Source organism: Cricetulus griseus, chromosome 2, assembly GCF_003668045.3.
Source record: "Cricetulus griseus strain 17A/GY chromosome 2, alternate assembly CriGri-PICRH-1.0, whole genome shotgun sequence".
Lineage (NCBI taxonomy): Eukaryota > Metazoa > Chordata > Mammalia > Rodentia > Cricetidae > Cricetulus > Cricetulus griseus.
Genome location: NC_048595.1, coordinates 253,269,766 through 253,297,362, shown reverse-complemented (window position 1 = coordinate 253,297,362; position 27,597 = coordinate 253,269,766). Strand labels below are relative to the sequence as shown.

At 39.8% G+C, this 27,597-nt stretch overlaps 1 protein-coding gene across 2 annotated transcripts in view; it reads right to left on the bottom strand.

Moving 5' to 3' along the window:
- The window catches only part of Tbc1d32 (TBC1 domain family member 32), a 211,048-nt gene that overhangs the window by 95,184 nt on the left and 88,267 nt on the right, over nt 1–27,597 (bottom strand). The window contains exons 18-21 of one of the 2 annotated variants that reach the window (XM_027402082.2): nt 17,907–18,045; nt 13,344–13,431; nt 10,806–10,924; nt 8,067–8,183 (exon numbers count right to left, since the gene is read on the bottom strand). In XM_027402082.2, coding sequence (XP_027257883.1) covers nt 8,067–8,183; nt 10,806–10,924; nt 13,344–13,431; nt 17,907–18,045 — 463 coding nt within the window. The remainder of the gene's footprint in view (nt 1–8,066; nt 8,184–10,805; nt 10,925–13,343; nt 13,432–17,906; nt 18,046–27,597) is intronic. The other variant, XM_027402084.2, reaches the window with a different exon arrangement.

The following is a 27,597-nucleotide window of genomic DNA, read 5'->3' as shown; positions in this document are numbered from 1 at the left end:
TTAATACGGCATATATTAGGCTAGGGATATAGCACAGATGGTAGAGTATCTGCCTAGCATGCACATGGCCCTGGGTTTGATTCTCAGCACAACAAAAACTAGGTATGGTGGCTCATGCCTGTAACCCCTGCACTCAAGAGGCGGAGGCAAGAGGATCAGAAATTCAAGGACATCCTTGGCAAGTTGGAGGCTACATAAGAACCTATCTCATATATATGTCTGTATGTATATTATCTCACATATACCAGATATATATGTCCTATTTCATATATATATTCACATTCACAAATCTTTTGAGACCTCATAGGAATGTGTAATAACTAATACGTAAGTTTAAATCAGGAAATATTAATGAATAATACAGAGTAAAAAGACTCATTTTGTTAAAGCTCTCTATAGTCATCCTAGCTGGGTACTCTGTTCCAATCATCATGAAATGAAATGAACATACAACTCGCATTCACATCCCTAGCTGCAAAGTCATATTCTCCACAGCTGCCCCACTTCTGTCTTCATCACTTACCACAAATTTATGCATCTATCTAAATACAAAGCTAAGCATACTGATGGATGGTGACACCTGGGAGATCTGAAGTTCTGGATCTGAATCTAGGAAGTAGGCTAGGAAGAATAAAATGATGGCAGGATATGGTATTGCCAACAAGTTGATGGAAAGAGAGACTGAAATAATCCATCAGCGGTGACTTATTTTCAGAGAACAAATGCTGTAGCAAATAATTTCCTCCTCAAAGAGGATTCCATTGATGTAGCACCATCCAGGGAAAAACGCAGGAAGCCTGCCTCCTGGAGGGAGAGCTCTGGTTTCTAAGCATCACACCTTGTCAGGAAAGGAATCAGCCTCTTAAAACAGACTAAGCCAGCAACCAGCTAGTGGAGGGGCTGGAGCTAGCAAACAGTCTGCAGAAATCCCATTTCAAAGTATACTGTCCATGTTGAGAATATGTTCAGTAAGCTAGGTCAGCCTAAAGCCAGGGCTAGGTAAACAAAGAAGAATTCAGTATAAGTACTGTTGTAGAGTATTATTTTAACTAGACAAAGATGTGGCAATCTGCCTATGCTGCAGCATATTACTTTAACTGTGTAAAGATGTGTTACATTTGTTTCTGCTGCATTTGTTCAATGATGTAAGGATGTGTGCTTGATTATAAAAAGATCTGTTGTATCTGTTTCACCTTCCCTGTCTAAGGCACCTGATTGGTCTAATAAAGACTTGAAAGGCCAATAGCTAGGAAGGAGAACGTATATGTGGCCCTGCCAGGCTGAGAGAATGAATAGGAGGAGAACTCTGGGCTCAAGAAGAAAGGGAATAGGAGGAGGAAGAGAAAAGGAGGGACACGCCTGGGGTAAGAAGCCAGCCAGCCACAGAGCGGCAGTGAAAGTCAGATATACAGAAGCAAGAAAGTTAATAAGCCCCAAGGCAAAAGGTAGACAAAGAGAAACAGGTTAATTTAAGTTAAAAGATCTAAGGCGAGGCATTCAAAACTAATAATATGTCTGTGTCATGATTTGGGAGCTAGTTAGTGGCCCAAAAGAAAAAGTGTGGTTCAAAGTAGACACACATCTGAGGGGCCTACTCTATTTCAAGAAGTTCAGTGGCCATACACATGCTATCCTACTGCTTTTAGGAAATGAGCAGATACAGGATAAGGAATATGTCAATAAGCCCCTACAACTGTACCTTCCAAGAGTGAATTGCCTTGGTTGGGATGAAAATGAATCCCATCGAGGTCCTCCCTTGGGAATTTTCATTAGGGCAACTAGAGGAAAAGGCCACTCTCCTATACAACTTCCTTAAAGTCTATCTGTGTCCTAATCCTCAGAACTTAGATGGCACCCTGTTTGGAAAAGGGAAATAATTTAACAATCTTGATCATCTTAGGTCATACAGAAGGACCTTTATAATCCTGACAAGAGAAATAGGGAAGGATTTCAGTCAGGAAGAGACGATGGCCATGTAAAGATGATTAAGCATGTCAAGAACTGGAGTCAGACAGCAACAAGGCATGAAATACCTAAAATACATGTAAGAGAGAGACAGAGAGAGAGAGAGAGAGATACATTAATAGATGACAGATATAGGGAGATAGATAATAGATAGATGGAGGATAAGTAAATAGACGGTAGACAGATGTACAGATAATTTCAATGGGTTGATAATGTTCCCTTCAAAGCCACTGACTATATGACAAAAACCCTAGTGCCATGTAAGAGGCCGTGGACCCAAAACTATGTGGCTTAAAGCCCACCTTTGTAAGCCTTTTAATGACCTTTAAGTTTGCAGCTTAAAGCCAGCTCTGTGAGCCTCCGGTAACCTGTAATTAGATGGTTTGGCCACATGGAACTGCTAATTGCTTCTGTTCCTAGAAAGGGCCTGGGGCTTTCCTGTTCACTGGAAGATCACAAGATATTCCGGCTGATAAGAAGAATGCTCCGGCCCCAGCATACACCAGATGTTCCTTCCTGTTATCTCCCCACTTACCCAATTTCCTTGGTGAAGGGCTATATAAGCCCAGTCTGAACCCCAATAAACCGAGACCTTGACATTGCATAGACGGACTCTGGTCCCCTCCTTTGTGCCGCTCGGTCTCCTTCCTTCTCGGTCTCCTTCCTTCTCTCGCCCATGACTCTTTCAGGCAGCCCCCCTCCAGAACCCTGAATGACTGACCCGAGGGACGGGTCAGTGCCAGGCACCCTAAACCTTTTTTTGGTTGATAGTCAGGTGGTCCAAGAGATTCCCGGAACAATGTAGGCTTTTGTAGTTGTCCTTAATTGCCAACCAGAATTTTAAGGTTAAGACCCCGAAGACATGACATTCTTTGGACACAGGACAGGGAGGAACTGAGCTGCAACTGATCTGGAAGTCTACACCCTAAGGATATAGTATCAGAAAGGGCCATGCAAGCTGCGAAAGGAGAAAAGAACCCCACAGGTCTCATTAGCTGTGAAGCCTATCAGCAACAACGACTGTCCTTGCAAAATATCCTCAATGGTGCAACAGTGGCACTTCTATCTTGTGAGTAACCAACAACTACCTAATTGGACTTAAGGCCTGCTTAACAGGGTAAAATTCATACCCGATAGTGCAAATCTAGCCAACTACGAATGGCTGGAGAAATCATATACTGTATAGGAGAACCTTTAGTTGCATTTCCCTAAGCTAATATAATTTCTAACTATATTCTAAATACTTGTCCTTATACCCACAGACAACTATAGCTCTCACTCCTTACTAAAGAAGCTTCTTTTTGAGCAGATGGTGACTATCGAAGAGTTCCATAACAGATCAAAATGCTGACAACAATGCAATCCCTAGACCTAGGGCTCAAGTAAAGTGGCAGGAGACGGGATAAACATATTTCATAGCCAGAGAGCAAGACTATCTTTTGGCCTTGATAGAGAAGCTGCACCCATTTAACTTCAACAATATGGTTGTCTAAACAAACCTGAATAATGACATCACCAGTCAACCTGACAAAGTGGATGAGAAAAAATTTACAAAGTCCCACTCCTAGGTGAAGAGTATGGCAATCAATGGCTGCCGAAAGGGAGAGAGTCGTTTTCTCTAGGGAAATCTCCCTTAATGTGCTGGACAGTTTGAGGTCAACTTGCCATCAGGTAGTCCTCTGTGAGGAGGGAACCTCAATTAAGAAAATGCTTCCATAAGATGGGGCTGTAGGCAAGCCTGTAGGGCATTTTCTTAGTGATTGATGAGGGAGGGGGCCACCCATTGTGGGTGTGCCACTGCTGGGATTGTGATGCTATAGCTTGTGCTATAAGAAAGCAGGCTGAGCAAACCATATAGAATGAGCAGCACCTCTCCATGGCCTCTGATCAGCTCCTGCAATACTAAATGGTAAATGGACTCGTAAGGGGTGTGTGTGTGTGTGTGTGTGTGTGTGTGTGTGTGTGTGTGTGTGTGTAACAATAATAAAAATGAGGTGTGAATTTGAGAGGGAGTGGGGGACATAGGAAGAGTTTGAAAAAGGAGTAAGGTAAAAATGATGTACATATAGTAATCAAGTATGAAATGAGTGCAAACGTTAACAAGTCAATGGCCATCCTGCCTAGGTCCCTGAGAAGGAAGTTTGGCTTTGATGACACCTTTAGTTACTTCTATCCACGAAACTCAAGTTTCTTCTCACCTTCTTTCTGAGTCTGCAAAAGACAATTAGCATACATTTGCTCTACTAAGAAATTTTAAGTATACATTACAGGTTATTCATTATAAGCATCATGTTATACAATAAATCTTTAGGATATTTTTCCTGTGTAACCAAAACCTTGTCCGTGTGACTAGGACTTGGTTCTTTTGCATTCTTGCCCCACCTCAGACCTGGCGACCAATACCTTACTCTCTGATTCTAACTAGTAGGACTAATTTAGAGTTCACATTAGTGGTGTCACATAGTATGTGTGCTTCAGTATCTGTATTACACTTAGCACAGTGCCCTCTTTTGGTAGACAAAGTAAGTAGCTAACCCATTCAAAGTCACTAACTAGTCAAGCAGCAGAATAAGAAAGCTAACTATAAAGTACATAAGCAATGAGATAAAATTGAGCACAAGAAGATGGGAGTGGAATAATTCAAGAAAATAAATGACTCCAGATTATTAAAGGTTTAACAAGAGACATATCTATCTGTACATTTTACTTCACAATAGTTAGCAAAACTTTCCCAAGGTAGAAAACAATTTTAAGAATTCCAATGTTTGGAATTAATAAAGGTGAAAAAAATACAAAAAGGACAAAACCGTTTGTAAAACTAATGATACCTAAGACAAACAGATAAGGAAAAAGTAATGTTTAGAAACAGAATTTCAGTACTAAGTAATTCTTTATTAATCCTTGTATATGTGTGTTCATGCACACATGTATATATTTGTGTTTAATTCATAAGCACTCAAAAATAATGAACTACATCCCCTTTAATAGTTAAACCAAACTAATAATATGAGCAATTTTGAATATAAATTAAGTTTCAAATTAAATAAATATGCATATTCTGTCCTCATGGACATGATACATAATTCATTAGAACATAGATTGAAAATATATTGAATGCTTTGGATATAATTTATTCTTAATTATCCTAGTCAGTGAGGAAGTAGCTAAGTGTCATGGAATATTAGTTTGGGGTGTGTTACATTTGTTTATGCTGTGGAACATTTGTTTAATTGTCGGGGCCCATAAAGATGGCTCCTCTTCATCTTGGCTCAAAGTCAGAGGATTCAAAACTATCTTTAGTTAAGTTATAAGACCTAAAGGTCTAAGGCTTGGATACTGCAGGGTGTTTTGATCTTGTTAGAGGATGTCTTAACTAAATAACAACAGACTTAATCTGAGGTGTGGTTAATCTTTACCCTCAAGGTCAGATAACAGGAAATTGGGTCTAAGGTGTGGTTACCAAATGTTTGGAGGATTGAGGGAAGAAAGTCTGTTTGCTTCTTATAAATAATAATAAAAGCCTTCTGCCATGCCCCCCTTTTGGTTGAGGTACTTAAGAATGTTGAAGAATAAACATAGAGTGTTCAGTATTCACTGGATTGCCCTCCTAACTCTACCCTGTGTCTCTGTCTTTTTCTTAGTGGTTTAACCTGCCATTTCTCAATCCACACTCCCCTTCTCAGACACAACCACAGGTTGGTGCCACAAAGATGGGTTAAGGCATTTAATGATGCAAAAACGTGTTGCATTCTTTTTTGTTGCATTTGTTTAACTCTGTGATGTGATACTTTGCCTGTCTAAAACACCTGATGGTCTGATAAAGAGCTGAATGGTCAATCGTGAGGCAGGAGGAAAGGATAGGCAGGGCTGGCAGGCAGAGAGAATAACTAAAAAAAAAAAATCTTGGAGAGGGGAGATCAAGGAATGAAAAAATGAAGGAGCAAGAGAAAAAGGAGAAGGACCAGCCACACAGCCACACACAACCAGACACTAAGAAGAAAAGATATACAGACATAGAGAAAGACAAAAGCCCAAAGGCAAAAAATAGATGGGATAATTTAAGTTAAGAAAACATGGCGAAACAGATTCCTGGAATCCAGTTGTAGAGAGGGAGGAATGATGAACAAAGGCAAAAAGACCAGGCTGAGGAAACTCACAGAAACAGCTGACCTGAACAAGGGGGAAGGCATGGTCCCCAGTCTGACAGCTGGGAAACCAGCATAGGATAGACCCAGACCCCCTGAACATGGGTGTCAGTTAGGAGGCCTGGGCAATCTATGGGGCCTCAGTAGTGGAACAGTATTTATCCCTAGTATATGATTGGACTTTAAGAGCCCATTCCCCATAAAGAGATACTCTCTCAGCTTAGACACATGGGAGAGGGCCTAGACCATGCCCTAAATTATATGACATCTTTGAACACATCACATCCGACAGAGGGCTGATCTCCAAAATATACAAAGAACTCAAGAAGCTATTCTCCAAAACACCAAATAATCCAATTAAAAAGTGGGGTACAGAACTAAATAGACAATTCTTAATAGAGCAATCTAAAATGGCTGAAAGACACAAAAGAAAGTGTTCAACATCCTTAGCTATCAGGGAAATGCAAATCAACACAACTCTGAGATACCATCTTACACCTGTCAGAATGGCTAAAATCAAAAACACCAATGACAGTCTATGCTAGAAAGGATGTGGAGAAAGGGGAACACTCCTCCACTGCTGGTGGGAGTGCCAACTCGTACAGCCACTTTGGAAATCTGTATTCCCAAAGAAAATGGGAATCAGTCTACCACAAGATCCAGCAATTCTACTCTTAGGCACATACCCAAAAAAGCACATTCATACAGCAAGGACATATGTTCAACGATGTTCATCACAGCATTATTTGTAATAGTCAGAACCTGGAAACAACTTAGATGCCTCAGCTGAAGAATGGATAGAGAAAATGTGGTACATTTACACAATGGAGTACTACTCAGCAGAAAATAAAAAGCAATGGAATCTTGAAATTCTCAGGCAAATAGATGGAACTAGAAGAAACCATTCTGAGTGAGGTAACCCAGTCACAAAAAAAAAAAAAACAGGCATTGTATGTACTCACTCATATGTAGATTTTAGACATAGAGTAAAGGATTGACAGCCTGCAATCCACACTGCCAGAGAGGCTGGTAAACAAGGAGGACCCTAAGAGAGACATACATGGTCCCCTGGAGAAGGGGGAAGGGACAAGATCTCCTGAGCAAATTGGGAGCATGGGAGGATGGGAGAGGAAACTAGGAGAATGAGAATAGGAGAAGAGAGGTGAGGAGACATGATGGGGCAGAGAGGTTGAGTTGGGGGAAGAACAGAAGAGAACAAGATAAGAGATAATATAATAGTGGGAGACATTATAGGTTTAAAGAGAAATCAGGCACTAGGGAAATGTCTGGAGAGTTACAAAGATGACACCAACTAACAATCTAAGCAACAGAAGAGAGGCTACCTTAAATGCCCTCCCCTGATAATGAGATTGATGACTAATGCCATCGTATAGCCTTCACCCAGCAGCTGGTGGAAGTACAAGCAGACACCCACAGCTAAACCTTGAACTGAACTGAAATCCAGATGCAGAGAAGGAGGACTGATGAGCAAAGGGGTCCATACCAGGCTGGTGAAACCCACAGAAACAGCTGACCTGAACAAGGGGAGCTCTTGGTCCCCAGAGTGATAGCTGGGAAACCAGCATGAGACTGATCCAGACCCCCTGAATGTGGGTGTCAGTGAGGAGATCTTGGAAATCTATAGGGCCTTTTGTAGTGCATTAGTCCATCCTAGCATAGGAATGGTCTTTGGGAGCCCATTCCATATAGAGGAATACTCCCTGAGCCTAGACACAAGGGGGTTGGCCTAGGCCCTATCCCAAAGAATATGACAGACTTTTGAAGACCCCCCCCATGGAAGGCCTCACCCCCCTTGGGGAGCAGAAATCATATGGGATAGGTAGTGTGTTAGTTGGGGGGCAGGGGAAGAGGGGAGGGAAAGGGACCTGGGATTGACATGTAAAATCATTTTCTTTCTAATAAAAAAAAGAGAACAATTGAAAGTAAGTAACTTACAATAATACATGTTGGAACCTCACGAAGAGAATATTCTGCCTTGTTGGGAAGTTCTTGATGGCCTGTTAGCTCATACACAGCAGGGTAGGACAGCACATTCACCAGAGCGAGGAAGGACTAGGGGACAGAACGAGACATTGAAATAGCTTGTTTTTATGTTTAATGTTAAATAGAAAGAGTCATTCACGTAAATGCTACAGCCCTCATGAATGTCTATGAGGGCTAGTTTTTTTTAGAAATCTACTGTCAGCATGAAATATCTACCCATAATAGGTTAAAAAGAAAAAAATTATAAACTGAATAGATATCCACTTTGATAGGAAATAGATTTATTTATCAAAGATATAGCAATGTATTGAGTGTTTCCTATTATTTACGCACAATAGCTCCACTCATGTTTATGGAATCTATTTTTTAAGGAATAAAATAATTATGTTGGCATATAATTGTAATAATTCCTGATATGCTACCTACTCTAAGCAAATTCAGTAGTGCTTCAGATGAAAACAATCGAATGATTGTATGTGAAAACAAACCGCATATAATTTTAAAGAGACTTGAAAAGATTTCAGTAGATTATCACAAGAACAAACAAACCCATTTCTCATTCACTCGACATTTTTAAAGGTACTTAGCATATTGTAAATCTGTGATGGAACTGAAAATATTTTCAATACAATCATCAGTTCCCACAAAAGTACACTGAAGGTGTTTGTGGTATCAGATATCATCCTAAAATTGAATCAGCACAAAATATCTATTTACTCATCAGTGTTTAGGAATAACAAGGTTTTATGTAATAGTGCTAATGAAACTAGATGGTTAGTGGTTAATGAGTTTTAATATAGGCATTTCAAGCTTAGAATTACTTAAAGTAACAAACTTCTTATGAACTAAAACTTGCATGTTCATAATGACTATTCCCTCAAAATGTTTTAATGCCAGGTGCCAGAGCCAATTAAAGCATGAATGAAGCAATAGTCCCTGACTTTCAGGACAGGGCAAACACACTGTGAGGTCATTCCATTCAGTACTGTAAACAGCCTGATGGTACTGTGCTCTGAAGAAAGGTCAGAGGTGATGAGGAGGATCACACTACAAGGCAGATGGAAGGGATGTGGGGGTGTGGTTCAGAGAAAGCTGGCCTGAAAGGATGCAGTGATGGGCTATGACAATAAGATCCATCCCCTACTCTAGGAAAAAGGGAACAGTGCTTTCAGAAAATTAGTATAAATTATCCTTTATACTTTAGAAAGAAGGAAATAATTTGGAAAATAATTTGGGTGGTAGACAGTATTAGGAAGTATAAAATTCATTTTGATTTTGAGTTTCAAGAGATGGAGTTAGTTCTATTTTATCAGGACTCTTGGGAACAAATGGGAAAGTGATTCAAGTGGTAATAGAAAGTGTTGATCCATAGTAGAGAAGATGCTCAGTGTGAACAACACCTTCTTCCAATGTCTCTGCTTCAGCTCCTGCCCCAACTTCTCTCAACAACGTCTGTGATTAGTATATATAAGCCACATAGACCCTTCCCTCCCAGAGTTGCTGTTGGCCAAGGTGCTTATCGAATCAACGAGACGCACAGTAATACACTAACTAGGGCCATGCCACTCTTCTGAGCTCTATAATGTTCCTGTATCTATTGATACCTTTACTTAACAGTGAATTTCACAAAGACAGCATATACTTGGAACTTATTCATTTTATAATTGCTTATTCATTTATTTGCTCAGTGTGGGGGGGAGGATCCTTTTAATGTAATTGTAGTACCATGACTGTTTCAGGCTACTCCTTTCCTATCTGTTTTCCCTTACTGACCTTCAGTTCCTTGGGATCTTACTTTCCCACCTCTTCTAAGGTTTTTTTGTTTTGCTAGGTTTTCATGGTTTTTAACATCATAGGCTGTATCTCTCTGTACTGTTTTTAACCCCTTCATTTTTAAGTTATTTCTAATGTTCATGAGTGAATTAGCCTAATACCTCAAGGAAAAGAAAAGGAACTTCTGAAATTGTAGGTAGAGGTGAGTACTTTAAATACTTTTGTGGCATCATTATACTAAAAATTGTTCAGGCTTTCACTGCAGGGAATTATTACTTCAACTAAAAGAAATTAGGAGACTATGTTACACATAGGAAAAGCCATCGCATTTCAACAGGACACTGAGTAAGGCTTCTACAAAATGTTTGCTGCACTCCTCTAGCAGCACCTTCCCTCTGCCTACTCTACTGTTCACTTCATCACATTCAAATCCAAGGGCAAAAGCTTCCTGAACTTCTGTGGTGTTAGTTTCTGTTTGCTGCAGGACACATGGTTTTTCAGAACATTCCTAGTGGACTACTACCCTTTATTAAAAAAGAAAACTATATGATAATCATAGCATGAAAGAAAAGCAGTCTTCCGACATATTTTCCAACAAGTATTGCTATGTCACAGCTCACTAAATTTACTGTAATGAAAAATATTTTTAGGTATTAAATGAGAAAAGGTGGTGGCGCACGCCTTTATCCCAGCACTTGAGAGGAAGAGGCAGGCAGATTTCTGAGTACAAGGCCAGCTTGATCTACAGAGTGAGTTCCAGGACAGCAGGGCTACACAGAGAAAACCCTGTGTCAAAAAAACAAAACACACGAACAAGAAAGTTTGCTGCTTACAAGTGACATGGGTCGGGATTCCATAGAGTCATCTCTGTGGATTATACTTCAAATCTGTGCATTATTAGGTCACATGCCTTCTTACCTTTTGACAGCATCGGTCAATAGGATCCACTGGAGTAGCTCTGGGATGGGTGAACCTCACATCATCTCTTCCACATTCAAGATTGGCCCATAGCTCAGTTATAAGTGCACTAATGAAGCCTAGGAAGAAGTATTACTATGTCATATTTATTGCATACTTAATATTATAGAATAAGATAGTATAGTCTGGTTTATGGAAAACAGGATTATTCTTATGAAAAGACTTATTTACTCACATAGAGGAAAAATACTTGCATCTTACAGAAACAATAGTGTAATCTCTACCCTTGTTAGAAATGGTACTTGCTATCCTATCACCTATCCTATCACCGTGTAATGTTAAATAAACCCTGGGAAAGTATTTCCCTGGATACTGTAAAGAATGTGCTCAGGAGTTTGAGGAAGAAAAAGGAGGCACTAGCAAGTTGAACAGGCATAAAAGGAATATGTTCACTTAATCTAATATTCATTCATAATTCCATATTTAAAGCCATTCTGAACTTTGCTTCAATGCAGCCTTTAAATTCACTTGAGTCAAATACTATATGACTAAATGAAAATGAATACTAAGCTGATTATTAAATTCTTCAAATCATACACTACTTATTAAAACCTAACATCTAATCATAAAGAGCCTCAATTCCTGACCACATTCTAAATATTTGTCCTTACACCCACAGATAAGTGTAGTCTTCATTCCTGTATCAAAGAAACTTCTCTTTCCAACAGGTGCAGACTGTTATAGAAAGCCACAGCCAATCAAAATGCAGAGTAGTAAAGCCCCAACCCAATGGATACATCAACAACACAAATCCCACACCTAAGGCTCAAGAAACAGCAGAAGATGGGGTACTGAGACTGAAAGAACCTGAGATCAGGTAGTTTTCTGTTAGATTATGTCTCCTAGTAACCTCAGGAGTCACACCCAGAAAATATACCAACACAACTGCCTAAGCATGAGCTGAACAAAGACAATACAAAATGACAAAGTGGACAGGGGAGAAAGCCTATGGAAGCCTCAACCCTACACTAAGAATTAAAGGCAACTAAGGAATGCTGAGAGCAGGAGAAATATTCTTCCCCAGAGAAGAGCACACCAACTTGTTATCCAATACCAAATGGTCAGCACTAAAAGCATACAAGTAACATTATAGATGCTGAGCTGAGTGTATTTATGTTTCTAGGGATTCATATGAATATACGTATATGCAGCAATAATGAAAACTGAAGATATGAATTTTAAAAAGAGCAAAGGTCATTTGAGAGGGCTTGCAGGAAGGAAAGGGAAGGGGAGGATAGTGTAATTTTATTAAAATCTCAAAAAACAAAATAAATTTAGGACAAACCAATATGCTTAGAACAAAATGAGAGAAGTGTTTTTCTGGCACAACTAAAAAAATGCAGGCTCTATAACTGAAGATATTTGTGTCTAATTTAAGAGTTTATTAATTAGTTTGCATTTGCAGGTGGAGGCTGATTCCTCATCTTCATAGACCAGGGAATTTTGGTATTTGACAATAGAAATTCCAGAGTTTCCACAGCATACATATGAGGCAATGCATGTATAGTGGCCAAGAAGTACCTGTAATGTAAGTAATGTAAGTTCAGGAACCAGTAGTCATCCTGTGACCTGTGTAGGATTTCATTTAACCATCTCAAGAAAAGTTTGAGAAGATGAGGTTCAAAGGCTTAACTACTCAATGACAAGCAAATCTGGGAGGAAATCTAGTCTTCAAATGGTTCTAGTAATATATTCCTGTCTACAATGTTACATAGATTTTATTCTAAGTAGAAGATATGATTCCCTTTAGGGCCAGCTTTGTCAAGCTATACAAAGAACCAAAATTGGTTGAGCAAAAAAGAAAAATATTTTGGTTTAAGTAGTGAGCCAACAGTGATCACTGATACTGCTGTGACAATTCATCATCTCCAATGGGAAGTTCCTCTTCTGGAACACAAATTCTGTGTTGCTCAGTGCAAGGTAAACTAAACATGGGGCATACTACAATCATGGCAGCTTACTTTCCTACCAATAGACCCAATTGATATCAGAGAGTATATACAGATGGCAAACTTCAAAGGGTGTGTGAAGGAGACAGAGTGAGGGAAATGCTTCCTAGAGGAAAAGAGGAAAGATGGAAATAAGAAACTGGTACAGATATGATGACAGTGCACGTTGACACAGATGAAAATCTACTGAATTAATTGTCCAGGACAATTAATTATACCAAGACAGATGACATTCTTTAGGTTTATAAGGTGAAGAGGGATTCTTTAATGATTGAACAAGTTTTAGCACAGATCATCAGGTACTACTGTTCTAAAAACAAAAAGGTAAAATAAGAGTCTCTACATCTCATGTAGATAAATAATCACCAGTGTAATTTCATGGAAAGCAAAGACAATACTGTACACTTACTTTTTCATGGTCACAGATGGGAAAGAAGAATTTTAGAGTTAAAATTATTCTGGAACTTTATCATGCTATTACTCATTTTACTAACAGTGATCTCAATATATTTATGAGGAAAAAACTTACCTGAATGTTGTAGAGCTACTGCCCCTGCTGCTGTGGACGCCACCTGTACAACCAAAACTTCATAGCCAAACTTCTTTTGCCTGCTTATCTAACATAAAGAACCAAATGAGAAGTGAAGAACACATTGTGCTATTATATGCAATACAAACTTAACATGTACAGCTACTTAGCACTCTAACAATTAGAAGACTAGAAATTTCTTTTAGGTGATAACAGTAGAAAAGCAAACAAAACAACAGCAAATTAGAGACTTAGAACAAATGTGGTTTTTTAAGCATTTTATTTCTGATCTGAGTTTAATCCTAGCTCTTTGAGTTTGACTTAGTAAGGTGCAGAAGAGATGAGTCCACAGTTAAGAGCATAAACTGCTCTTGCAGAGAACCTAAGTTCATTTCCCAGAATTCAGTTCAGTTCCCAGCCTTCATATGTAGAGGCTCACAAGCAACTATAACTCTAGCTGCAGATGATCCAACACACTGGCCTCTGTGGACAGATGAACTCACACACATAAATACACATAGTTAAAAACAAATATTTTTCAAGAGTCACTTATTACTCCTGACCTACTTTTTCTCGTAAATATAGCTACTTATTTCTCATACAAGGGGACTTAGGTCAAGTAAAACTAGAACAGCTTCCATTTCTAACTTCTATCAAACTATTGTTACTAAGTTGTATCATCCTATTATTTCTTTGTGGGCCACTTTTTCACTTATAAACTTTCTTTGCTAGATTCCTAAATGGGTTTTTAAGATATCAAAACAAAATAAAAAATCAAAAAAAAAAAAAAACCTACTTTCTCCTTAATATAGCTATTTCTAGAGGATACATTTCCCCCTAAACATCAATATATCAGTTTCTGTGTAAAAGTCCTTCAGTATTTGTCACTTTGCAAAGAATGAGCCTTCTTGGGATGAGTACAGAAGTGAGCCTATCTCGTCACATTCAGAATGAGGAGGGGAAGTGACATTATAACACAGCCATCAGACCCTGCTAGCCTGTGAGATGGCCAACATCTCAACAGAGTTAACCATTCACAATTGCTACTTTAGAACATTTATTTTAAAGCACCTGGTTTAATTTCAAACTCTTCAAACATAAAGTGTAGCCTCAATTCTAAGGAAAGAAAGAAAGAAAAAAAAAAAAAAAAAAAAACCTTTTAGTTAAAAAGGAGCTAAATGACCAGGCTGGAAATTAGGTCTATTCATCAATTTTCTATTTTCTATTGCTTACGTCTTTATAATTAACCTTCCTTTTCAATCTTGTTAGTCATATCTCTCATTTTCTTTGAGTTATACTCCACTGTTCTGCAATGAGTAACACAGAAGTACAGGAAGATAAACACCTATCCTCCTTTCCCTGCATCTTCCTGCCGAAGAGCACCGTACTCTAAGGCCCACCCATCAGCCCTGAAAATAGTAGTAGAGGCAGCCACATGATTTGTCCAATCCCCACTTATTCTAAAAAGGAATAAAGTTATCATGAGTTGGACACTTTATTAAACAAGGTACATATTCATGCGCATGACCAAAAACTAGAAAAGAAGAAATCTGCCGGGCGTTGGTAGCACCCGCCTTTAATCCCAGCACTCAGGAGGCAGAGGCAGGTGGATCTCTGTGAGTTCAAGGCCAGCCTGGTCACCAGAGAGAGTGCCAGGATAGGCTCCAAAGCTACACAGAGAAACCCTGTCTCGAAAAAACAAGAAAAGAAAAAAAAAGAAGAAATCTGAGTTTTAGTCTGACCATTATAACTAGCCAGCTAACAGACCCATAAAACGCATTCATAACTAACCTGGGCTCCCACTCTCTCTTACACAAAATTAAGAAAATAGCCTAGCCTCCAGGTTTTTTTTGAAACCTGAGGATGTAACTGACGAAAATATCTGGAATAACGGCACATTAAAGTGTGATGAATATGCTAATGAAGAACTACTGCTGTAAATTCCCAATGTCAAAGGGACAGTCTCTTTTAGGTAAGCTACCGGTATGATGCAAAAACTATTAGGTTTTGAATTTACAAACATACAAATGACATCTAATTCTAGATGTATCATGTAAAGATATGCCTGCCTAATCTGAAGGGCCTGAATGAAAAAGAAAATGTATTTGAGGTGCTTGCAAATTTTCATAATGATAAGCAGTATAAACAAAGCCTGAGCAGTTAATTAGTATACAAGGACAGCCCTAAACTCAGCTATGGGGGGAACTCAAAATAAACTGGAACATTTGTGACAATAGAAAAAGTGTGTGGTGTGTGTGTGTGTGTGTGTGTGTGTGTGTGTGTGTGTGTGTGTGCATATAAGGGTATTACATATAGTAAAATCCTAAATATGGGGTTGGGAAATGGTACAGGGTGAAATGCAGTTAGCAATCTGGAATGACACTAGAATAAAATAAATAAGGCAGAATAGGAACCTCAAACAGGTAGACAAGGTAAGTATGCCATAAAATGAGGAACAGGAGGAACTATATTTTCTGCACTCGAGGTCCACCTTCAATAAAACAAGATAAAAAATGTATCAGCACATATACACCTAACCTCACAAACCCATGAAAAAACAGACACACATTTTCCTCATGCAAAGAATGTTAGGGGCCTACCTCAGAAACTATTTGTTCTTCACAGGTAGAGACAAGAAAAAATGGGTTATTTATTTTCTTATACTTTTAAACAAAGGTAGGGGATTAGGATCTAAGAGAGTAAAAGATTATGACTTGCCATGAGGCAACACAAAAACATTAAAGACAACAGATAACAGATGCCAGAGATTAAAAAAAAACCACTGTGAAAGAACTGATACCAGGGACTGGGGACCTGGCTATATCTGCAAAGCGCTTGCTGCTTAAGCAGGTGGTCAGTCTGCCTGACCCAGTATTTGGGGATGGAGGGAGGCAAGAGAGGCTGGGCTCAGTGGCATACACCTACAATTTCAGCACTGAGGATGAAGAGACAACATTGTTGGAGATCCTTGGGGCTTGCAGGTCATCTAACTTAGCCCCAAATCGCTAAGTTCCCAGCTGAGACCCTGTCTCAAAAAATAAGATGAGCTCTTTGCCATCTTGCAAGATAGTGGCTAAAAATGCCTGACACAAAGGAGAAGAAACCTGCAGTGAAGAGGGCTGAGGCATTGATAAAAGGGTAACGATAAGGCCAAAAGGGAAGCCCACTGCAGCCTGGAGCCCCTGTTAGAGGATCTGGGAACACTCCCAATCTGTTGTGGTCCCAGAAGAGTGCACAGGATAAGCACTCAGCTGCTAAATCCAAGGTTGAAAGGAAACCAAAAATTTAAAGTCGTGGAAGGATCCTGCCACTGTCACAAAGCCAGTCAGCAGTGACAAGAACGGAGGTAACCACATGGTTAAGCTTTGCAAGACACCTAGGTGTTATCCTGCCAAAGTACCACCAAGGGAGGGGCAAAGAAAAATAAACTGGGCAAGTGCAGGTGCCAGTGAGGAGGATCTTTGACAGGGAATGGAGGAAATACAAGATTACCAGGCAGGGCAAGGCTGATCAGAAAGCTGCGGACTTGACAGTCTGCAAAAGGTCAAGCTATTCCTCAGCTCCAGGGAGATGTGAAGTCCTTTCAGGCTCTAACAAATGGAATTTATCCTCACAAACTGGTGGTCTAAATTTCTTGCCAAAACTCTAATTAAGCAACTATATTAAGTGTATAAAATATAACTATATATTTAAAAAAGAAAGTGAAGAGCAATTTAGGAAGGCAGCTGACACTGACCTCTACATCCACCTAAGTGTGTGCCGTACACACACACACACACACACACACACACACACACACACACACACACACACACACAATACACAGCACACACTCACACACACACATAGCATATACATACCACACCCCCAGAAACACACACATACATACAGAATGTACATGCAGCACATATACACACCTCACAGACAGCACACACAAACACACACAAAGCACACAGCATGTAAGGCATGCCTTGATATATATATATATATATATATATATATATATATATATATATCCTCAGAAACATACCTAAGATCCAGAAATGCAAGGATCTTTATTATTACAGGAAAAATACAAAGCTGATTATGAGTCATTTACTGCCTGACTAAATAAGTTACCTTGTAAGTTTTATTTAACAGCATAATATAATCTCTCTTAAGGGAAGTTTGTATCTTTTAAAATGCCCCAGGACTAAGCCTTCATTGATACATACGTTTAGCCTTAACAGGATTTTTTTCCCAGAAGTTCTTCCCAGCCTTGGTACATATGGATGTATTACATCATGCTTATAAAACATCTGGAAAATCAACTGAAAATTTCAATTCCATCTGGCTGCTTGCAATTTCAAAATAACAGCCACAAACACCAATATCCACTACCTAAAGCTTTCCTTAAAAAAAAAAAAAAAAAAAAAAACAAGTGGTACAATTTAAGGAGAGATTTTAAATGAAGCTTAATAGCCCCATCACAGAGAGAGAGAGAGAGAGAGAGACAGAGAGAGAGAGCAGAAGGATGGTTTTACGACAACAAGTCCTTTGCTTGGAGCAGATGGTAACTCATACCTGGAGTTTCTTTGCATACTGGTTGAACATAAACGTCACACATTCATTGATGGCACCTGTTCTCTGAAGAAGCAGTAATCCTTTGGGAGTGGCAGCAAAGTTGAGTAAATCATCCAGCAAATTGTCTTCCCAAGCCACACTGGAACAGGGAGAGGGACTTTTAGTATCCTCAAAACTGAGAATATTTAAGGTCAGCATGGACAAGAATGAAGCTGACTGCAGGTTGTTCAGTGGATGTTATGACATGAGATGGAAACGGTGAGCATTTTTCTCACTTCCACTGACAGCTCCACTGCCGAGTGAGCGGAGCATTCATCTCAGGTGCAGCACTCCAAGCCTTGGTTTTCTCTTCCATGCCGTAATTTCCCATGATAATTCCACTGTGCTTGGAATCCCCAAACCTCAACACTCCATTATTTTTATGCATTCTTTCTATTATAATATTTGTCTTCTGATGTTCTCCAGCATAATATACATGTTTTCTCCTCTATTTTCATATGTTTTTATTTGGAAGTGAATAATAACATTTTTCTCAAGTCGCGTTTTTAAGACTGATAGCTTTTTCCAGAGGTTAAAAAAAATTATAGAAACTGTTGTGGAATTTTACCTTCACTATGTAATGATGTGTTACATTTGTTTATGCTCCATTTGTTGAGTTACATAAAGGTATGTTGTTTTTGTTTAATTATGTAAAAATGTGTTGCTATTTCACCTGGCCTGCCTAAGGCATCTGACTGATCAAATAAAAAGCTGAATGGCCAATAAGTAGGCCTCAACATAAACTACCTAAGCACATATACAACAAACCCATATGTATTTCAAAACACAAGACAAATACCTAATGACTTTATACTATCTTTTTAAAAGACACTGTTAGAGCTGGGAGATGTCCCCATAAGCACAGTGGATAGAGTATTGCACTTCTAGTTAGAGCCAGATATGGTGGAACATTCCTGTAATGCCAGCACCCAGCGGTAGAGCCCAGAGGAATGCTGTGAGTTTGGGACAAACCTGGGCTTTCTTAGAAAGCAAGTACTAGAAAGAAGAGCTAGTGCTCTACAACCAGACTTTGTCTCAGAACATAGGGAAAATGGATAACTAAACATACACTAATGTTCTTAATGATAATGGTTCTCAAATAGCAAATCTACAACTTACAAATTGAAAGCCAGCATAGGAAGGTGCTAGGGAGATGGCTGTCTGGGTAAGAGTACTTGTGCAGGCATGAGCCCCCAGGACCCTGCCATGGAAAGGGGAGGGCACTATGAGGCCTGTAGTATTATCTTTTTCTGAAAATAGCTCTTGCCTTTGGGGAGACTGAATTTTGGCCAGTCCTTGTGAAGGGACCAGCTCCCCATTTCGGCAGTCATGACAGTAACACGTGCTTGCCATGACCTTGTCCTAGTCACTTGAAGTCAGATGCCTGCCTTGTGGCAAGGAACCAATCAGAAGTTAGCTGGTGGCACTATGCTTTACAGCTCTGGGTGTGCTTTCCGGACAAGTGCACAGCAATGGATTTGCAGAGCATAGCAACCACCCTAGGAGGGCCTATGGGTCATAACAACCAATTGGCCAATCAACACAGGGCAAGCCCTCCAAGCCTGGAGGCACACCAATCCTAAACCTGTGCGTACCCCTAGACAATCCCCTTACGCTGCCCTACAAGATCTCTCAGCAGCCGGTTCAAGCTGTCTTTGCTAGCCATCCGCCATGACGGGTGGATGTAAGACCTGAGCTAACATGGGGTTAGCTCATTAAACAACAATAAAGCCTCATGCAGTTTGCAGCAAGTTTTCGAATCTGCCTGGTGATTGGGGTGACCGAGGTCCTGGGCTGGGACCCAGGAGGCCTGAGTTTTCCGAGGGTCTAACACCTGCATCCAAGTTAGCAGTATGCTCAATCAGCCTTCACACTATATACTCAGCCTGCTCCCTCAAGTTGAAAGTACCTTTCAAACAACAATGTAACCTACCTACTAGGACTTGCAGTTCCCACTTAATTAATGTATACAATCTCAGCTAAATGCACAGCTTTCACCTTAAACTGGGTACTCTTCTATATCCCTGACCCAGAAGTGTGTATGTGTGTTGTGGTAATCATCTGCTGAAAGTAGCCAAGACACTGAAAAGAAGGTGAAGAAAACAAATATCCTGTAAATGTTAGAAGCAACCTGTGGATGGCTATAGGATGATAACATCTGTGTCTGGTTTCAAATGCTCTTCTGAGTCTGCTGCAGTCAGTAAAGTAACTTCTTGTAAAAGTGTAGGAGATTTCTGTAAAAAATCCCCATCTCTTTCCCATTCTGTTTTCTGTTGTTGTTCAATAAACAGAGAGCAAAACCCTTTGTTATCGAGAAACACAGGTACAGATCAGACACACACAACAGAGAATGCAGACTGTGATCAAAAAACTACAAATATGTGGAAGACAGGAAGAGAAATGGAGAACTACATCTGGGCTCACTGGAGCTAAACTTCTCTTTTTAAAAAGTCTCTTTCTTATCACTTAATGTGACATTGATGTAAAGGGCCACACCCACCTGGGGGTTTATCAGCAGTTAATCGTGGTAGCAATGGAAGAGACATTCTCTTCAATGGTGTAACCTCTGGTCAAGTGTCCATGCTCCAAACCCTAATCCTTGTTCCCATAAACAACCCTAATGCTACTGAATGGGCCACCACCCAGTCATGAAAGTAGAAGGGAAGGTTAGTTGGGGAGAGGAAGGGAATTAGCAGGAATGGAGCAGAAAAGGAATGAGAGGAGGTCAATAGTATAGAAATATATTATATATTCATGAAAATGCCATAATTAAGACCACTGTTATGTACAATCAATAAATGCTAATAAAACATTTAAAAAATTTTTAGAAAATTTAAACCAAGTCATTCAAACAGGAATATGCATATGAAATAATAGTCCTTAAAGAACATAAAAATCAATTTAAAAAAAAAAGGTTTTCACATTTACCATAAATGAAACAGGAAAAAATCATGTAAATGGCAGCACTACATCATATAAGAGTATAAGTAATGTGTTGACATGCTTTAATAATTCTTCTCTGGAACTATTTAACTGCCAAGTAAATTTGAATAAGGGGGACAGAAGATCTGGGCCATTGAGTTTTATTGCCCTTTCCTTTAGGAGAGGGGCAATGGCAAATGATGTATGTGAACTACCCTCCAGAAGTGTGGTGGTTTGAATAAGAATGGTCCCATAGGCTCACAAATTGAATGCTTTGTCATCAGGGAATGGCACTACTTGAGGGCAATTAGGAGGGATGGCCCTGCAGGAGTAGGTTTGCCTTTGCTGGAGGAAGTGTGTCACTGGAGGTGGACATTGTGGTTTCAAAAGCCCATGTCATTCCCAGTGTCTCTCTCTTCCCACTGCCTGTGTATTTGGATGTAGAACTCTTATCTACTTCTCCAGCACCACGGCTGCCTGGGTGCCGCCATGCTTTCCGCTGTTATTATGCACTAAACCTCACAAATTGTGAGCAAGACCCATTTAAATACTTTCTTTTATGATAGATGCCATGGTCACTGTGTCTCTTCACAGCAACAGAACACTAAGACAAGTAGCAAGATATTGCCAATGGAAATATGGTCTCTGGTGATTAATTCCATGGTATCATGGCTGAGCTTTGCAGATCAAAGAATCCCTCTGTAATTTTAGCCTCCAATTTTGCAGTTTCTTTTGATGGCTGGATGGGGCAAATTTGGCATCTTTTCTTTTTCTCTGTGATTATATTTGCTCTAAAGTCACACAGTGATAACTTCACATAGTGTGATGATACTTAGATAAGCCTATTAGAAATTTGGTGTTTTGGGGCAATCCCTAGATTAGGAATGAATAGTACAACACTGCTATGCATCAGCTTCTCCAGCTCCTCTAGTACTATAAGCACCATTAAATGGGAAGCTGGCACAGGATCCTATGTTCCAAAAATAAAAAATAAATAACCAAATAAATGAATAAAATGTAATCACAAAATGCTTAACTTCAAGGAAAAAAAATGATTAAACTTTTACAGATTGCTATTGAAGGGACCAGCTCCCCATTTCGGCAGCCATAACAGTCGAACACGTGCTCATCTGACCTTGTCTTAGTCACTAGGTCAGATACCTGCCTCGTGGCAAGGAACCAATCAGAAGTTAGCTGGTAGTGCTATGCTCTGGGTGTGCTTTACGGAAAAGTGCACAGCAATAATGTGCAGAGCATAGCAACACCCTGGGAGGGCCTATGGGCCATAACAACCAGTTGACCAATCAACACAGGACAAACCCTCCAGCCCCGGAGGCACACTAATCCTGAGCCTGTGCATACCCCTAGACACTCCTCTTATGCTGCCCTATAAGATCTCTATGCAGATGCTTCGAGCTGTCTTTCCTAGCCATCCAACATGGTGGATGGATGAAAGACCTGAGCTAACATGGGCTTTGCTCGTTAACAACTATAATAAAGCCTCGTACAGTTTGCATCAAGCTTTCGAATCCTCCTGATAATTGTGGTGACCGCAGTCCTGGGCTGAGATCCTGGAGGCCTGAGCTTCCGGGGGTCTTACACTATTATTTTACTGTTTTCTAATTAAGGTAACTCTTACAGTCAGTAACTTGAACTAGAGAAAGGCCCATTCACTAATTCCATCCTTCATTCACTCAAGAAATCAGGTACTACCCCATCCCCTGGGCTCCATATCCTGGAATACAACATCTGAAGAAGACTGCCGCTTTTCCAGAGGCCAGGGCAGATCTAAGGGCCCCAGTTAAGACACAGCCCACCACCCCATAACACTCCTTAAAGCCCACCCAACAACCCCAGACTACACCCCCTCCCCTGGGCACCACACTAGGGCCCACAGGGTTACTAGAGGCCAGAGTAGTCCCAGGGACTCCAGGGAAGACACCACCCACCACTACTTAAAGAAACTAAAATTATACAATGGAAAAAAGAAAGCATCTGCAGCAAACAGTGCTTGCATATCTGGTTGCTGGCATGTAGAAGAATGCAAATTGATCCATATAGATCCATATCTATTACACTTTATTAAAAAAAAAAAGTTCAGGGCTGGAAAGATAGATGGTTCAGCAGTTAAGAGTATGGCCTGCTCTTCCACAGGTCCTGAGTTCAATTCCCAGCAACCACATGGTGGCTCACAACCACCTTGAATGAGATCTTGTGCCCTCTGCTGGCATGTAGGCAGAAGACTATATACACAATAAATAAGTAAAATCTTAAAAAAAAAACAAACTTCGCGCACCTTTAATCCCAGCACTTGGGAGGCAGAGGCAGGTGGATCTCTGTGAGTTCAAGGCCAGCCTGGTCTCCAGAGCGAGTGCCAGGATAGGCTCCAAAGGTACACAGAGAAACCCTGTCTCGAAAAACCAAAAAAAAAAAAAACAAAAAAACCTTAAGTCCAAATGTATCAAAGACGTCAACATAAATCCATATACACTGAATCTGGCAGAAGAGAAAGGAAAGAGTCTTGAGCTTGTGGGCACAGGAAACAACTTCCTCAACAGGACAAAAATAGCACAGGTACTAAGATTAAAACTTTATAACTGGGATGTCAAGAAACTGAAAAATTTTTGTAAAGCAAAGGACACCATCAATAGAAAAGAGAGCAGTCTACAGAATGAGAAAAGATCTTCACCAAACCCATATCTGACAGACGGCTGATTTCCAAAATATATAAAGAACACAAGAAACCAGACATCAACAAACCAAATAATCCAACTAAAAAATGGGGTAAAGATCTAAACAGAGAATTCTCAATAGAAGAATCCCAAATGGCCAAGAAACATTTAAGAAATGTCCAACATTCTAGGCCATCAAGGAAAAGCAAAGTAAAAGTATTCTAAGATTCCATATTACACCTTTCGGAAAGGCTAAAATCAACACTAGTGACAGGTAATGCTGCGGAGGATGTGGAACAAGGGAACACTGTTCCATTGCTGGGGGAAGTGCAAACTTTTACAGCCACTTTGGAAGTAAATGTGGCAGTTTCTCAGAAAACTGGGAATCAATCTACCACAAGACCCAGCAATACCACTTTTGGGCATGTACCCAAATCATACCACAAGGGTACTTACTCAACTATGTTAATATCAGCTTTATTCATAATAATCAGAACCTGGAAACAACCTAGATGCCCCTCAACTGAGGGATGGATAAAGACAATGTGGTACTTATACAAATGAAATACTACTCAGATGTTAAAAACAATGACATCAGGAAATGTGAAGACAAATGGATGGAACTAGGAAAAATCATACTGAGTAAGATAACCCAGACAAAGAAAGACAAATATATATATGTACTCATTCATAAGTGGAAATTAGCTATAAAGCAAAGGACAAGCAGACTACAAGCCGCAACCCCAGAGAACCAAGGAAAAAATATATAGCGCAATTTAAAAACGGCAAAAAGACTGTCCCTACTATGTTTCATAATGTGCCAACACTCAACCATAAAACTAAAATAAGCCCTTTCTGCCGACCGATTGGCAACGAGGTGAGTGACCCCCTGCTCTTACCCAACTCCACTCCAAAGCGTCATTCACCCAGATCTCCCCGGCCTTGTGCCAGCTTGGAGTAGACACTCCCAGGCAGGGAGGAGCTCCCTGAATCTGGAATCCTTCCCTTTCGGCCTACCAATCCGCAAAGAGGTGAGTGATCCTCTGCTCTTACCCAACTCCCTTCCAAAGCCCCATCCACCCCGATCTCCCCGGGCCTGCTCCTGCCTTGGAGTAGACCTGCACAGGCAGTGAGGAACTCCCTGAGCCTGGAAACACTCCACTCTTCCTTACCGTTCCCCCCCACACACCTGACCCCGATGGAGGCCTAACTTCTTCAGAGTGAGGAGACTACCAGGAGAGGCAAGACCATCCAGAGCTGTGCACATTGAATTCCTGACCCCCACACAACACTGGGTAACAAGAGGAGATAGAGAGACATCTCCTGCACTCACTGGAAGAAAATATGGAAAGAAGACAGAATAAGAACTCACTCAACAACAGAAAGGCCAATATGACACCACCAGAATCTAGGGACTCCACTTCAGCAAGATCTGAAAAGCCCAAAACATTACATAAAGAAGAGATGGACCTCAAAAAATATCTCAGCAAGATGATAGAGACCTTTAAAGAGGAAACAAGAAAATCCCTTAAAGAAATAGAAGAAAAAGCAAGCAAAAATTTACATGAAATGGAGAAAAAATACAAAGCAAAAAATTCAAGAAATAAACAAATCTCTTAAAGAATCTAAAGAAACCCAAGAAAAAGACAACCAAACAAGTGAAGGAAGCTCTTGAAACAGTTCAAAGCATTAAAGCTGAAATACACACAATAAAGAAAACACAGAATGAGGTGATGCTGGAAATGGAAAGACTGGAGAAATGATCAGGAACTAAAGACGTGAATATAACTAATAGAATCCAAGAGACAGAACAGAGAATCTCAGCTATTGAAGACTCACTAGAGGATATACATTCATCAACCAAAGAAAACCTCAAGTCCAACAAATCCCTAACACAAAATATCCAGGAAATATGGGACACTGTGAAAAGACCAAACCTAAGAATAATAGGTATAGAAGAAGGTGAAGAAACACTGCTCAAAGGTACAGAAAACATATTCAACAAAATCATAGAAGAAAACTTCCCCAACATACAGAAGGATATGCCTATGAAAGTACAAGAAGCTTACAGGACACCAAACAGACTGGACCACAAAAAGAATTCCCCCCGACATATAATAATCAAAACACCAAATCTACAGAATAAAGAGAAAATATTTAGAGCAGCAAAGGAAAAGGGCCAAGTAACATATAAAGGCAAACCAATCAGAATCACACCCAACTTCTCAATAGAAACTCTGAAAGCCAGAAGGTCTTGGATAGATACCATACAAGCACTAAGGGAGCATGGATGTCAACCCAGACTACTGTACCCAGCAAAACTTTCAATCACTATAGATGGAGAAAACAAGATATTCCATGACAAAAACAGATTTAAACAATACATATCCACAAATCCAGCACTACAGAAGGTTCTGGAAGGAAAACTCCAACCCAACGAACATAACTACACTCACAAAAACACAGGCAATAGATAATCTAATTTTACCAAACACAAAAAGAAGCAGGAGGGCAAAATCCACACACAATGACACCACCAACAATAAATCCAAAACAAACAAGAACCAAAGAACAATCGACATTAATATCCCTAAATGTCAATGGTCTTAACTTACCCATAAAAAGATATAGGCTAACAGAATGGATACGAAGACAGAATCCATCCTTCTGCTGTTTACAAGAAACACACCTCAACTTCTAAGACAGGCATTACCTCAGAGTAAAAGGATGGGAAAAGATTTTCCAATCAAATGGCCTCAAGAAACAAGCTGGTGTAGCAATCCTAATATCTAACAAATTAGACTTTAAACTAAAATCAATCAAAAGAGATGAAGAAGAGCATTTCATACTCATCACAGGAAAAGTCCATCAAGATGAAGTCTCAATCCTGAACATCTATGCCCCAAATACGAAGGCACCCAAATTTGTAAAAGAAACATTACTAAAGTTCAAACCACACATAAAACCACACACACTTATAGTAGGAGACTTCAACACCCCCCTTACGCCACTAGACCACCAGATAGACACTTAACAAAGCAACAAAGGATCTGAAAGAAGTTATGACCCAACTGGGGTTAACGGATATCTATAGAGCATTCCATCCAAACTCAAAAAAAATATACCTTCTTCTCAGCACCACATGGCACCTTCTCTAAAATTGACCACATAGTTGGCAGCAAAACAAACCTCCATAATTACAAAAGAATTGAAATAACCCCCTGTATCTTATCAGATCACCATGCATTAAAGCTAGAATTCAACAGCAATACAAATGGCAGAAAACCTACATACTCTTGGAAAGTGAATAACACCCAATTGCACCATTCCTGGCTTGAGGAAGAAATAAAAAAAGAAATTAAAGACTTCCTAGAATTTAATGAGAATGTAGACACAACATACCCAAACTTATGGGACACTCTGAAAGCAGTGCTAAGAGGAAAGTTCGTAGTACTAAGTGCCCACATGAAGAAACTGGAGAAAAGTCACATTAGAGAATTGACAGAACTGAAAGCTTTAGAGCAAGGAGGAGGAGTAGATGCCAGGAAATAATCAACCTGAGAGCTGGAATCAATGAAGTAGAAACTAGGAAAACATTACATAGAATCAATGAAACCAAGAGTGGGTTTTTTGAGAAGATCAACAAGTAGACAAACTTCTAGCCAAACTAACCAAAAGGCAGAGAGAGAGCATGCGAACTAACAAAATCAGAAACAAAAAGGGGGATATAACAACAGACATTGAGAAAATCCAGAGAATCTTCAGGCCATACTTTGAAAACCTGTACTCCACAAAATTTGAAAATCAAAAGGAAATGGACAGTTTTCTGGGAAAATATCACTTACCAAAATTAAACCAAGATCAGATAAGCAGTTTAAATCGACCCATAACCCCTAATGAAATAGAAGCAGTCATCAAAAGCCTCCCAACCAAAAAAAGCCCAGGGCCAAATGGCTTCACTGCAGAATTCTACCAGAAATTCAAACAAGAGCTGATACCAGTACTCTCAAACTGTTCCGCACAATAGAAGCAGATGGGATATTGCCAAACTCTTTCTA